This window comes from Phodopus roborovskii, unplaced genomic scaffold, assembly GCF_943737965.1.
Source record: "Phodopus roborovskii unplaced genomic scaffold, PHOROB, whole genome shotgun sequence".
NCBI classification, from domain to species: Eukaryota; Metazoa; Chordata; class Mammalia; order Rodentia; family Cricetidae; genus Phodopus; species Phodopus roborovskii.
In genome coordinates this window covers 21,971,722-21,985,008 of record NW_026125059.1, presented here as the reverse complement: position 1 = coordinate 21,985,008, position 13,287 = coordinate 21,971,722, and the positions used below count along the sequence as shown (strand labels likewise).

Genomic DNA, 13,287 nt, shown 5'->3' with positions numbered 1-13,287 from the left:
TGAGAAGTAGAGACAGTTGAGGACCATATGGTCTATACAGCGGAGATCCAGGACAGGCTCCAAAGCTATACAGAAAAATACTGATGGCAGAAAAAACAAATTTTCACAGATCCTGTAAACATTACTTGCTTCTCAGTAAACAAAACTTGGACATGCTCACATATACTGTGTCATATTCACAACAGAACGTTGTATATATTCTGGTTGTCCTCCCAGCTTCAGAATGATTTATCTGATATTAAAAAAATTGAAAAGGCCAGTTTTTTGAAAGGCCTATATTATCTGATCAGGGGACCTTCTACCCAACCTCAAAATAAGACATCACAACAAATATAGACTGCTCACATTAGCCCTTACTGAAGATTTTCTGATAGGAATTACCCAACTAAATCTTGATCAGAATGTGGCTAATTAGCCAATAAAGGCACAAGTCTAAGGGGCTCTCTTTTGGTGATAGGCACTACAGGAACCACTGATTACCGTTCAGACATAGCCAAGCCAAAGAACCTCAAAAGCACCAGGCCTGAAAATGCCAAGAAACCCAATTACAATGATAGGAATCTCTTATAGGGTCAACCACAGTTACGAAGAACATGCCCTTTGCCAATAAAGATGTAGGCAAACAAATGCAAATATAGTGTTATGTGCAGGTCATCAAGACCCTCTTATAGCCCAAGATGCTAAGGGCCCCAGGCACAAAATCAGGCATCTTGATTTCATTGTTCATACCACGTTTTCCAAAGTATTAGAAGCGACATGGCCAAGGGTTGTAGGCTCAGTCAAACAAAGCCCAAGGTTCAAACCAAGACAAAGGCATCAGCTCTTAACTAGGGCCCCATAGAAAAGGTGTCTGTCAATGTGAACACAGATGGCCTAGTGTAACACAATTTGCAGATCAGGATGTTAATCCTGCTTTTACAAATAAAATGGAGGTAAGATATTTATCTTTGAGAGTATATGGTAAAGAAAATGAAGGCTTAGCAAGTACAGTTATCTTAATAAAGAGGGATTGAACTGCAGTTAAAGACCTAATGGACTTCACTCAGAATGGACACTTTGGAAAGTTTAAAACACTAGGTTAATAAATGTGGTTCCATTAGTTACCTGCAAAACAAAGGCGATCTGACATCTAGAGTTGACGTAACTTTAAAAAAAGATATACTATTAAAGGTCAAGTAATCCCATCTGGAAATAAAAATATAAAATAGGCAGGAGCTAGCTCAGTGTTTAAGAATGCTTCTTGCTCTAAAATGACCTGGCTTTAGATCCCAGCAATTAAGTGTTGTGGTTCACAAGTGTCCCTAACATCACTTGCAGAACACCTCCACAAATGGACCAAGCATGAATGGCTCACCTAACAGGCTGGCAAAATGTATTAAACAGGATAGGTTATATGCAGAGCCAGGAAATGAATGCAAGGTCTATATAACACAACTAGGACTATCGGGAGCATTTGAAAGAGTGCAATGACTGATTTGAAGGCTAGTTGAGGCACAATGATTTTAGGGCACTAGAGGAAATAGTGCTCACATACATTTGAAAGATGCAAGTCAAGAACTAATACCATGTGTGGAGCTACACCTCAAGGGTACCTCATAAACCAGAAACCTTTGCACAGGGCTTAGAAAAGAATTCAAGTCAAATAAAATAGCATTTCTCCATAATTAGCACATAAGCAACAATTACTGTGCTTTGGAGATTAAAATGTTCCCACCTTTTTGATAGAATACCTTAAGAGAAAATGAAAAAATATAGAGCACTTCAAGAGCATTTTAGAGGGGCAGCTTGTTTTCTTTGAAACGGAACATATCAGAGTGGCAAATACAAGAAATATTATGAAGGAAATTAATACTAGGCAGTAATGTGTAGTCATACATATTTACCCCCTTTACAAAATCCAGAGACTGAAACATTCAAATTGTGGTAATGCGGAGATACTAATCAGAAAACAAAAGGAAAACCACCATACACACTCTATGGTAAACAGTGAAACATCAACATTTGAGAAACGAAATTTTCTTGTAGCCTTTTCCAGAGAATTTTATTTGAGTGGTTCTTACAAAGATTGTTGCAATATGAAAGTCATTTGTTTGATAGAAATATCAAGCTGTCTTGTCAAACACACTGAAGTAACCCAAAAATATATTTCAGAGCTCACAGAGCTTAAAAAGAGCAAAGATTATGTGCAACCAGACAAAACCTATTTCTGCATTTCCTATATCTTGCCCAGACTTCTTTGCTCCAACTATTACATCAACCATCTTCAGGAAATGCAGGGATCATTTTGTTTGGAAACTCAAGACACTAAAACACACAGTATTTACAAAGAAACTTTTACAGATACATTAATTGTAAAGTTACCATCAAGAAATATAATTTTGAAATCCCCTTCTTGCCAAATGATCAAGGTGAGATACTAAACAGCCTCTTGGCTGCCTAGACTTTTCATACACTGTGTATTCCAGAAACTTTTGCTGAACCCATGAGCCGAATACATGAATGAACGTGAACTGTAACTGCTGTGTAAAAAGTTAGGCTTCTGAAACATTAAAACATTACCTGTCTGCCTTTATACAGAAAGGACATTTGTTCCCCTAGAGCTATTCTATAGATCCTTAATGTAATTTTCTACATGGACAATTAAAACGGCAGAACAAGCGAACAGCTTTGCATAAAGTAGGATTTGCTAGTTAGGGAGAATGAGCACACTGCATTCCTGTTAACATTTTTATTTTTCAAGATAACAGGAGTTGTATACAAATGACAGTAGACCCTTGCCTCTTTATTTTTATCTAAATAAAAGATAACTCAAGATGAATTCTCAAGAAAAAAAAAAAGCTATATACATAAGGGACTATATCTTCCTTCATCGTCTACTTGGAACCAGTAGTTGTGTTGCTGTCATAGAATCAGGAAAGAGGTTGTGGTAAGTTGGAAGAGGTACATATGCTGCTGTTATCATTTTACCTGTTGACAAAAAGAGAAAAGTTCAGTGAGCCATCTTTATTTAATTACTTGGTGTTCACCATAAAGTCTTTGCAATAGTCACTCACCAGCAAACCACCTGCCATGCAATGCATTGACGGCAGCAATAGCTGCAGCAATAGATGGGCACTTCACATACACGTTGCCCTAAAAGTATAAAAAAAAAAAATAAAAAAAAAATAAAAAAAACCTGTATGGAGCATATACTCTCACAAATAAATAAATTTAATAGCAAATTCAAACTACCTGAGCTGAATTTTTGTCAACATAAATATGAATAACTCCTCCATGTTTATTACATTCTTCAATAACATCATCTTTAATCTCTGTATCCCATCCAACTTCTTCTTCTCTGTAACAAGGCACAAAAATAATGAAATTATATTCATGTAGGAAAATAGTATTTGAGTACATTGTTTGTGTGCATATGGCCATGTATGCTGACCAAGGGGGAAACCCATTACCTCCCACTATATGAATACCAGGGATCCAAACCTAGTCCTCAGACAGCAAGCACCTTTACTCACTGAACCACCTAATGTGCACAGCAATTCAACTGGGCTAGCTAACAAATGAGCTCAGTCCATGGACCTGCCTATTTATACCAACCTCAAAACTGCCATTCATGCAAACATAGCAATACTTTATATTCTTAGCCATCTACCCATGCATTAAACATATATTCTTAACATTTAACATAACAAAAGGTATAAAGCGTAAAGATATGCAAGATGGCCCATTATACCTTCTTAATTATTACTACATTTTAAAAAAAATTACAGTGGAGCTGTACATTTTTTGTGAAATTGGCTCAGTAGTTGAGAGAACTTGCTGCTCTTGCAGAAGACCTGGGTTTAGTTCACAACAGCAACATGGATACCTACTTAAACCCTGTAACTCCAGTTCTATGAGATTTAACACTAAACCTAATCCTACAGGTAGTAAGTATATATGCAGAGCACATATGAAAACAATTCAAAGGAAATATTCCAAAGACTGACAATGTATAGGTTAGTTGGCAAAGTAAATGCTAAATAATGACAAGAATTCTACACAAGGAAACCAATTAAAGACTGATGTAGGGGTTCCCTTTCATGATTCTATCTAAAGCAGAACATGGTTTTTATAAACTGCTGACCAAACATGTAACACACACAATCCAGTCACAGGTCCTAGAGCTAAAGATATTTGGTCTCAAACAAACAAAAATAACAAAGCAACAACAAAAAAACCAAATCACCGAAGTAGATGGACCTGAAAAATAAAACAAAGGTGGAACTGTAGCACCCACACACTACAAATTGATAATAAATTTTAAAAAAATTGTTTTCTAACATTTTAACAATTAAAGAAATGTCAAGCAATGTGGCACAGGCTATTCATTAATCCCAGCACTTGGGAGGCAGAGGCAAGTCTGGCCTGGTCTACAGAGTGAGTTCCAGGACAGGCTTGGCTATAAAGATAAACAGAGAAACAAACAAAAATGAAAAATAAAAGGTAAGCTAAAAGAAGAGAGAGATGACAAGGCAAACACCAACACATATTGATTACTGAATGCTCGCCAAGGCTATCCCTGACAACCGACTGAGACCTTGTCAAAGTGAAAGGGAGGAATGGTGATCCTCATGAGCAGCAAAAACTTCTTCAAATTCTTGGCCAGTACAGGAAAAAGATAAGGAAATAACAACAGTAAATGGGATGGAGTGGATAGCTCAGTGGTTCAGTGCTTGCTGGTCTTACAGAAGACCCAGGTCAGTTCATACCAAAGGAGGATACGAAATGGCTCAGCAATTAAGAACACAATGTACCCTTCCAAAGGACCAGGATTCAATTCCTTGCACCCACAAAGCAGTTCACAACTGTCTTTAACTGTAATGCTAGGGAATCTAGGACACATACAAGTAAAACAGCAACACATATATAACAGTTCCAATGGATCTGATGCCCTCTTCTGACCTCCCTTGGCACATATATGGTACACATACATATATGCAGGATAATACTCATATTCATGAGATAATTTTAAGCAGATAAAGAATTATTAGTACACAAGTATGTATTAGGGAAATGCCATAAATAGAAATTTCACTAATTACCACATCTCTAAATTAGAGCCTTGCTATGTGTCAAAATAAAATATGAACTGTGTATAAAATGCAACTATATTCATTATAATAGTTTTTCAATTATGAAATATTCAGAAAGGGAAATTACTGAATTGTAAACATACTTACGTTTGAGGGTTAAACATGTTAGAAAGTTGGAAACACTGTGTTGCAAGTGGTTGAACAGATGCAGCTGCAGCTAACGCTGAGGCTAAAAAAGAAGAAGAAAAATTAGATTGCTGGAAAATGTGTAAATATCCCTGGACAAATAACTAAAAACAAAACCAACCCTATCTTAATGTGGAGATATTTATCATTTGAACATAACGCAACACTTTAACCTTGTAAGTTAAGCTTTTAAGATTAACTTATTAACAGGTAACACAATATATAAATACTCAAGTATTCTTTAGAGAATGAGTCAGGGAAACCAGTGCAGACACGCAGTTTGGTACAGGTAACAATCTACTTCGGTAAAAATTTCAGTAACTGGCTTTGCAGCTTAATTGCTAATGCGCTTTTCTAGCAAGCATGAAGCTCTGGGTTTGACCCTCAACACAGCACAAACTGGGTGCATCTATAATCTCAGCCTGAGGAAGGTAGAGGCATGAGGATGAGAAGTTCATGTCACCCGGTCTAGTATGAAATTCCAGGTTAGACTACAATACATGAAAACTGTCTCAAAGGAAACAAATGAAAATGATATTTAAAACAATGCATAAACTGGGTGTTGGTGGCGCATGTCTATAATCCCAGCACTCAGGAGGCAGAGAGGCAGGTGGATCTCTGTGAGTTTGAGGCCAATTTGTTCTATAGAGCTAGTTCCAGGACAAGCTCCAAAGCAACAGAGAAACCTGTCTTGGAAAACAAACCCCCCCCCCCCCCCCAAAAAAAACAAGAACAAAAGCTTAGTGGTAGACAAATTTAATACCAGCAGGAGGATCTGTTTAGGTCTCCTGGGCTACAATGCATATTATAGGATAACCAGGAGCACACAGAGACCCTTCCTCAAACCAAACAAAATCTATGAAGGGCTTGAGAATAGAAATGTCGTCCAAATCTATTACAACAAGGGGGGGGGGAGATCATAAATACAAATCATACCAGAAAGAAAAAAGGTTATATAAAAAAAGTTTGATCTCCTTTTGAAATGATAAAAAATGGTAATTGTTAGAAAAGTAGTAAATAAAAAAAACCACACTTGAATATGTTCATTTTTTTTAAACAAATGACTGTATTTTAAATTTATAGACATATCAGATTCTTGTATAAGTGTTCTACCTGTGTGCATGCATAACACAGGTACCTACTGACCATAAAGGGCAGACATTTGTGTCAGATACCACAATATTTTCTAAACAGTGCTACCATATGGATTCTGAGAACCAAACCTAGGTCTTTAAGCAATGGCCTAAACTGCTATAAATTGGAGAGCATTCTCTTTGGTCCAACTATTTATTTTTCAGTGCATGAACCTTAATATTATTAGCTTTTTATAAGATGAGAAAAAAATGTCTACAGAAAATGCCATTATAAACATTTTAATTGATTTGTCTTAGAAAAACAGAACCATAAAGAGCATATTTATGATATGACTATTAGAATTTGAACAATGTAACACTTAAAGTAACATTGTAACATTAAAACATACATAGCTGTAGTTAAACACATTTTCCAAGTTAGGTGTTTTCCAAGCTTGGCATTCTTTAGGCTTGGGTTTTCTGTTGTTGAGACAGGGTCTTCTGTCTCTCCAGTTTTCAGAATTGCCAAAAATATATTAATTACAGCATCAGTTACAGAACTCACCGTAATCATATTATTTGACCACATCCCATTCCAATGCATAACAACAAACAGCTAAGGATGAAATAATGCATTAAGAAATTGAGATAGCTGAAACAAATGATCACCCAAGGAAGTACCAGACAAACTGCATTGAATAATACTTTACAACCAAACATGAAATAAATTAAAAAAAAATTGTGTGGGTAATTTTGTGCTTTCTGTTTAAAAAAAAAAAAAAAAAAAAGACTTTTCCTTATATTCCCCTCTGTAAACAAATATTACCTGCCACAGCCTAAGAGCTAGTATTTCTCAGCTGGCTACTTAGGAACAAAACATGCCAGGGGCTGGTGGTGCATGCCCTTAACTTCAGCACCCATAGGCAGTGAAAGGCACATCTCTTCAGTTTGAGGTTAGCCTGTTCTATAGAGTTGAATTCCAGGACAGCAAAGGCTGTTAAAGAGAAACCACTGTCTCCCCCCCCCCAAAAAAAAACCAACAACAAAACAAAAACAACAACAAAAAAAGTGAGGCTGTCTCTCTTTCAGCCAGCCTGTTCGTTCTCTCTCTCTATCTATATATATGAATGAAAGATAATCAGAGCTAAACGGTGAAACCCTGCCTCCCAAAAATATATAAAAACACAGGTATGCATAACTAAAAATTCTACGAAAATTGAAGGGAACTATTGAACGATTATGAATACTATAAATAAAGCAAATTACAAAAGGGTCATTATGACTTAAGCTATGCAGCATGCAGAAGCAACTAGTTTTCATTTGATAAACTGAATCATTAAAAAAGAATTTACAAATGTGGCATACGCTTATTAAAGAAAATTAAAATACATTTAAATCTAAAATATAGCAAGTTTTTCAAATAGGATTATTACTATTAAAAAACAAGAACCATGTTACTCTAAACTGAACAGGAATACTAAAATGCTCCCTACACCCTGACATACGATGGATTTCATGAAATCATTGCCTACTTGCCATCATTTCAAAATGCATGTAATTTATAACAATTTATAAGTCATGGCTTGATACTACAGGTTAATAGAAACCAATCAGTATAACAGTATTAAACATCTAGTCCACATGATTCTAAATATAAGTAAACTATGTTCTATATTCCTTGTTCAAAATCTGGTCTATGAAAACATTGAGTGTACTTTCTTCTAAGTAAACCTTACAATTCTAGGTCTTACTTTTTTTAAATTTCAAGGAATGATTGCTAGCATGTTAGGCCAGTCCTCACCAGGGGTTAAACTACAGCTTAAGACTAAAAAATTCAAGCAATCCAAAACAGAAACCACAGATAAAAAGTTTTATCTTCTTTGATTATAAATTTACTGTTAAGACTTTAACTAGTTTACATTGACACAGAAAAAAAAAAAATATCCAAACCACCATTAAAAAAAATTCTATCTTTATACATTTAATTGTATTACAAAGAAAAAGAGGTTAAAAATAAGTAACTCACCTTCGGTCTGTTGGGAAAGTCGTGTTTGCAAATCTATAACAAAAGAGAATTCTACAGCTCAGTGCAGGAACAATGAAGAGCCTCAACTAACAGGGTAAATGTCAGGAAAGTATTAATAAAAGAGGACTTCAACAGCAGGGTTCATTAGAATAAGCTTAGCAAAACCTGGCAGCAAAACCTCCTTCCCCATTCCTCATTGAGAAGGCTTTGGGGCCTTTTGTTTCTTTTTACCCTAGACAATTATTCACTTTTCCTCCTATTCCTAGTACATCCCTTCCTATCATACATGTGTTTCATTATGATACCACAGCTAGGAATGAATAATGGGAAATGGGGAAAGGGGAGCACACCAGTCAGAAAATATGAGGAAAAACCCTGATTGAGAATTCAATTCCAAGTACTTAGAAAATAAGGTTATTTTACTAATAATCTGCATTACTAGTAATCTGCATTAAGTATTTCAGAAGGCTATGTTGCAATTGTTAATAACTACACACAAGAGGTAGGACCATGTGCCCTAATTTCCCAATTTAGCATTAACTGAGAAAGACTTGTCAATGATTTCCAGCACAGGTTAACAATTTGATCTAAGTACATTCTCTCACCTAACTTTGAAAATTGTTTCTACACAGGCAAAGTATGTTCAACAAATCTGAAACGTATAGCAAGTCTATATGAGCCGAGAAACAAATTCAAGCAACTAATAGGTACGGCCACCAACAGCAACAGAGCAGAGGCAGGAAATTGTGTTATAAGCCAGTGTGATCTACATAGCAATTTTTACAACAGCCAGGGCTACATCACAGTAAGACCTTGTCTCAAACAACATAACTACTGTATTTCTGCAATGCTACCATAGCTAATAAAAACACCAGAAGTAAATATGTAAGGAAATCTTAAGCCCTCATTTTGTTGAGTTAAAACATCTAGGCCCTTTGAATTAAAAATTGGCATTATCATTGATGAAGGAATGTGATGCATGTATACTAAATGATCTTGAAGATATTAATATAGATGCAGTGTCAATAACTTTAAATACAATCTCTTCCTCACCCCAAATATAGGAAAAATGTACACCTCAAAGACTGATGCTATTAAATACCAATCCCAATTATAAATCTATAAACACCTTTGGAGCCAAGTGGTGGTATCGGGTGCCTCAGATCACTGTGAGTTTGAGGTCAGCCTAGGCTGGAAACAAACAAGGGGCTGGAAAGATGGCTCAGTAGTTAAGAGCACTGACTGCTCTTTCAGAGGACCCAGGTTCAGTTCTCAGTACCCACATGGCAGATCAAAAAACTGTAACTCCAGTTCCAGGAGACAGCCTCACACATCCATACAAGCAATATAGCAATACATATAAAATAAAATATTAAAAAAAAAAGAACATCCAGCTACTTCTAATATATTAGGACACAAGGCACAATTTGGGTATCTTAAACAAAGAAGATTAGTGAACCAATATACTAACTAAGGGTGTTGGAGCACTCAGAAAAACAAAATTAAGTTCAAAGCCTGCCTGGAGTGATGACTAAGCAGTTAAGAGCAGGGAACCACATAGTAACTCAACCTTGAATGAGATCTGGTGGCACCTTCTTTCTGCCTGCAGAACACACATAAGGCAGAACAGAGTATACATAACACATCTTAAAAGAAAAAGTTCAAGCCAGCATCAGTTGCATAGGGTACTTCAAGGGCAGACTGGGCTATATACACAAAACTCTAAAGGTCTGCTATAACTCAAATAGAAAACACCATGAGGGACAAGGCTGAGAAGTAGGATACAGAGCGAGACTGAAACAAACCAGGGATGTCCAACACATCCTGATTCAATGACAATCTGGATAAAATGCTACCCCAGTTGCATCTCTGAATCACATGTATCTGGTGGAAGGATACAGCAACACAGAAAAAAATGGCCTCTGATCTCTACACACAACGTATGTCTCAGGCAAGTAAATGAAACAAAAATAAACATACCCAAAGTGAATTTCTCTTTAAACGTGCATGCATATTTTTGCCTAGATTTATGTCTATATAACATGGGTGTTCCTACTGACTCTGGGGCCAGAAGAAGGCATTCTTTCCCCTGGAAGAGGAGTTATGGTTAAGTGTGAGCCATCAGGTGGGTAAATGGAATCACCCTGAATCCCACGATAAGAGTAGCCAGTGCTCTTATGCCACCATAACATTATTAATGGCAATCATCAGGACAAATCATCCTGAAGATTAATAGTGGGCATCTTATTCAGGATATAGCATGCCTATGGTTGGCCTGGAACTCATTATTGTAGGACAGTGTACTCACATCACTAAACTTATTTGAACTGTTGGAGTGAGAAGACTTTGCCAAACCGTGCTCCTAATATGTCCTTATCCTGCACATTGAGAAACCATTGGAGGGTCAAACCACTTTTCACTGGGTAGGCTGAGACTTATCAGAAAATGTACTTAATGATCTTACAGTTCATAACAGTAGCAAAATCAGTTAAGAAGTAGGAAACACAAAAACTTTATTTATGGGTCACCACAACATGTGGAAATGGAAAAAAGGGCACAGCAATAAGATTAAAACCATTGTTCCACTGGACAACCAACAACATAATTGAGTTTTTCCACATGACCTTGAAAGAAACGAATTTAAAAAAAAAAACAATTTTCAACTTAAATCATAGTTTACTTTTGGTGACAGGGTCTCCCCCAAATAGTCCCTGCTATCCAAGAGCTCACGATGTAAACCAGGCTGAAATGTTTGACCTCCAAAGTAGTGGGATTAAAACTGCACACTGCCACACTTGGCCTATCATTATTTCCTTCTCTTTCTTACTTTTTTTGTTATTTTAGACATGGTTTCGCTGTATAGCTTTGGAGTCTGTCCTGGAACTCATTCTCTAGACCAGGCTGGATTCCACCTGCCTCTGCCTCACAAGGGCTGGGAAAAAACATCTGAGTCAGCACCATCCTGCATTATCATTATTTCTCTAAAGAATTATTTTCATCTTCTTGTGTGTGTTAATGTGAATATATACACAAAGAGTTCAATTCATCCCATACTATACAGTACTCATAATTATTGGCCTTGTCTCAGAAAGTGTTAAGTTGCATAGAAAGATTTGAAAGTAGTATATAGTTTGACACCCCCAAATAAGTTCTTCCTTGATTTTTAAATGTGTAAAAATAGAAAACAAAGATTACGAACTTCTATTTTTTTTTCTGAAGTTATTTTTAAATATGTGTGAATATGTGAATCTGTTGATAGGTATCTGCAGGTACATGCAAAGGTAATGGATAGGGACTTAAATGTAGATGCTAGAAATTTAACTAAGATAATTAGAAAGAGCAGTATATGCTCTTAAACTGAGGAACAAGCTCAAGCCTCACCCTCATTTCTTGTTTTGGATTTGATACTCAAGACAAGGTTCTTCATAGCTCTGGCTGCCCTGGATTTTGGTCTGTAGAGCAGGATGGTCCTTGTATTACAGAAATCTATCTGCCTCCATCTCTGGAATGCTGGGATTACAGGCATGTATCACCATCACCAGACTCTCAACCTTACTTCTTAATAGCAATATAAAAATATGTTTTAGTGAGTTTTTTATCTAAGCAGATTAAGCAATCACATATGTCTTATCTAAAATTTTGCATGGTCTTACCTTCTAGAAAACTTAGAAAAGAAATTACTATTAAAATTTCTGAACATGTGTTTAAAAACAGGTCTTGACAATGCAGCCCAGGCTGACTGGAAATCATGGTAATGCTGCCTGATTTTTTTTTTTCCAAAGTTGGTATAGGGTCCTCATGATCACCCCATCAAAAATATCATATACAGTTCTACCCATGACATATTAGAAAAACAAATATCCTAGGTCCTAGATTTAGGGCAATGTCAATTAGTTTTTTAGGAATTATTTCATTTCTGTTTATATACAACTTCTGCCTCCATGCATACATTTATACATCATATGTACCTGTGGCCTGCAAATATTAGAAAACCTAGATGTGACAGTCCTGGAATTATAGGATTGTGAACATACAGAAACAAAAAAGCTTTTCCTCTCATAAGTTGCTCTTCTCAGGGTATGTAATTATAGCAATACGAAAAGTAAACAAATAAAAAACCCTCAAAAGGTCGCTCCCAAAGTATTTTTGTTAATTCAACTAAATTTTAACTAATTCTGGGCTTTCTCTAAATATTAAAAATTAAAACTAAAACTTGAGATGTTTTCATAGTCTCACAGGGCACTCTGGCTAATATGCAATTATGTAATTATAGTAATGCTACACTTCTCTTGCAACCATTAAGGTGCTAAAAGTACTTAATGAATTGAATTCTCAGTTAGTCCTTTGAAATGCAAAAAATTTGGCATGTTTTCGAATTAGGTGAAAAAACAAATGATCTCAAATTAGAAAAGATTCAATTCCTACCTGCCACAGCACCAAATGCCAAAGAGCCACTCATTTGTAAAGCCTGCTGTGCTGCTGGTGGAATCTGCAAACCTGTACCTGTAAAAGAATGAGTCTTAAGTTCGCACTATGTTAATAGCAGAAAAATACAATTTTGGCAAGCATACTATGTGCTCAACTCACAGGCATCAGCAAAATGGTTCAGCAATAAAATCCACTATACCAAGGCTGATTACCTGCAAACAATCAATCCCCATGTTCTGTGTATATCCTCAAATAAACATATGTAAATAAGTAAATAAAGGTAATGAGGTATTTTCCAATATTATACAAGCTAAGATAAAATAATCATTACAAACTTCTTACTGAGTCTGGTAACACACAAAACTCTTTAAACTCCACCAAAGCAACAGCCATAAAACTTTAATAAAAGGCACAGGTAAAGATTATAACGCACTCCTACAGAAAAATAGGACCTCCAAAACAAGACAATCTTTTATATTTTGCATGGTTACCTTTCTTTTTC

At 36.0% G+C, this 13,287-nt stretch overlaps 1 protein-coding gene across 2 annotated transcripts in view; it reads right to left on the bottom strand.

The window, feature by feature from the left end:
- Positions 1–2,713: 2,713 nt before the first annotated feature.
- The window catches only part of Rbm39 (RNA binding motif protein 39), a 31,443-nt gene continuing 20,869 nt past the window's right edge, over positions 2,714–13,287 (bottom strand). The window contains exons 12-17 of one of the 2 annotated variants that reach the window (XM_051188123.1): positions 12,783–12,860; positions 8,358–8,408; positions 5,220–5,301; positions 3,232–3,337; positions 3,054–3,132; positions 2,714–2,967 (exon numbers count right to left, since the gene is read on the bottom strand). In XM_051188123.1, coding sequence (XP_051044080.1) covers positions 2,867–2,967; positions 3,054–3,132; positions 3,232–3,337; positions 5,220–5,301; positions 8,358–8,408; positions 12,783–12,860 — 497 coding nt within the window. In that variant the 3' untranslated portion in view covers positions 2,714–2,866. The remainder of the gene's footprint in view (positions 2,968–3,053; positions 3,133–3,231; positions 3,338–5,219; positions 5,302–8,357; positions 8,409–12,782; positions 12,861–13,287) is intronic. The other variant, XM_051188129.1, reaches the window with a different exon arrangement.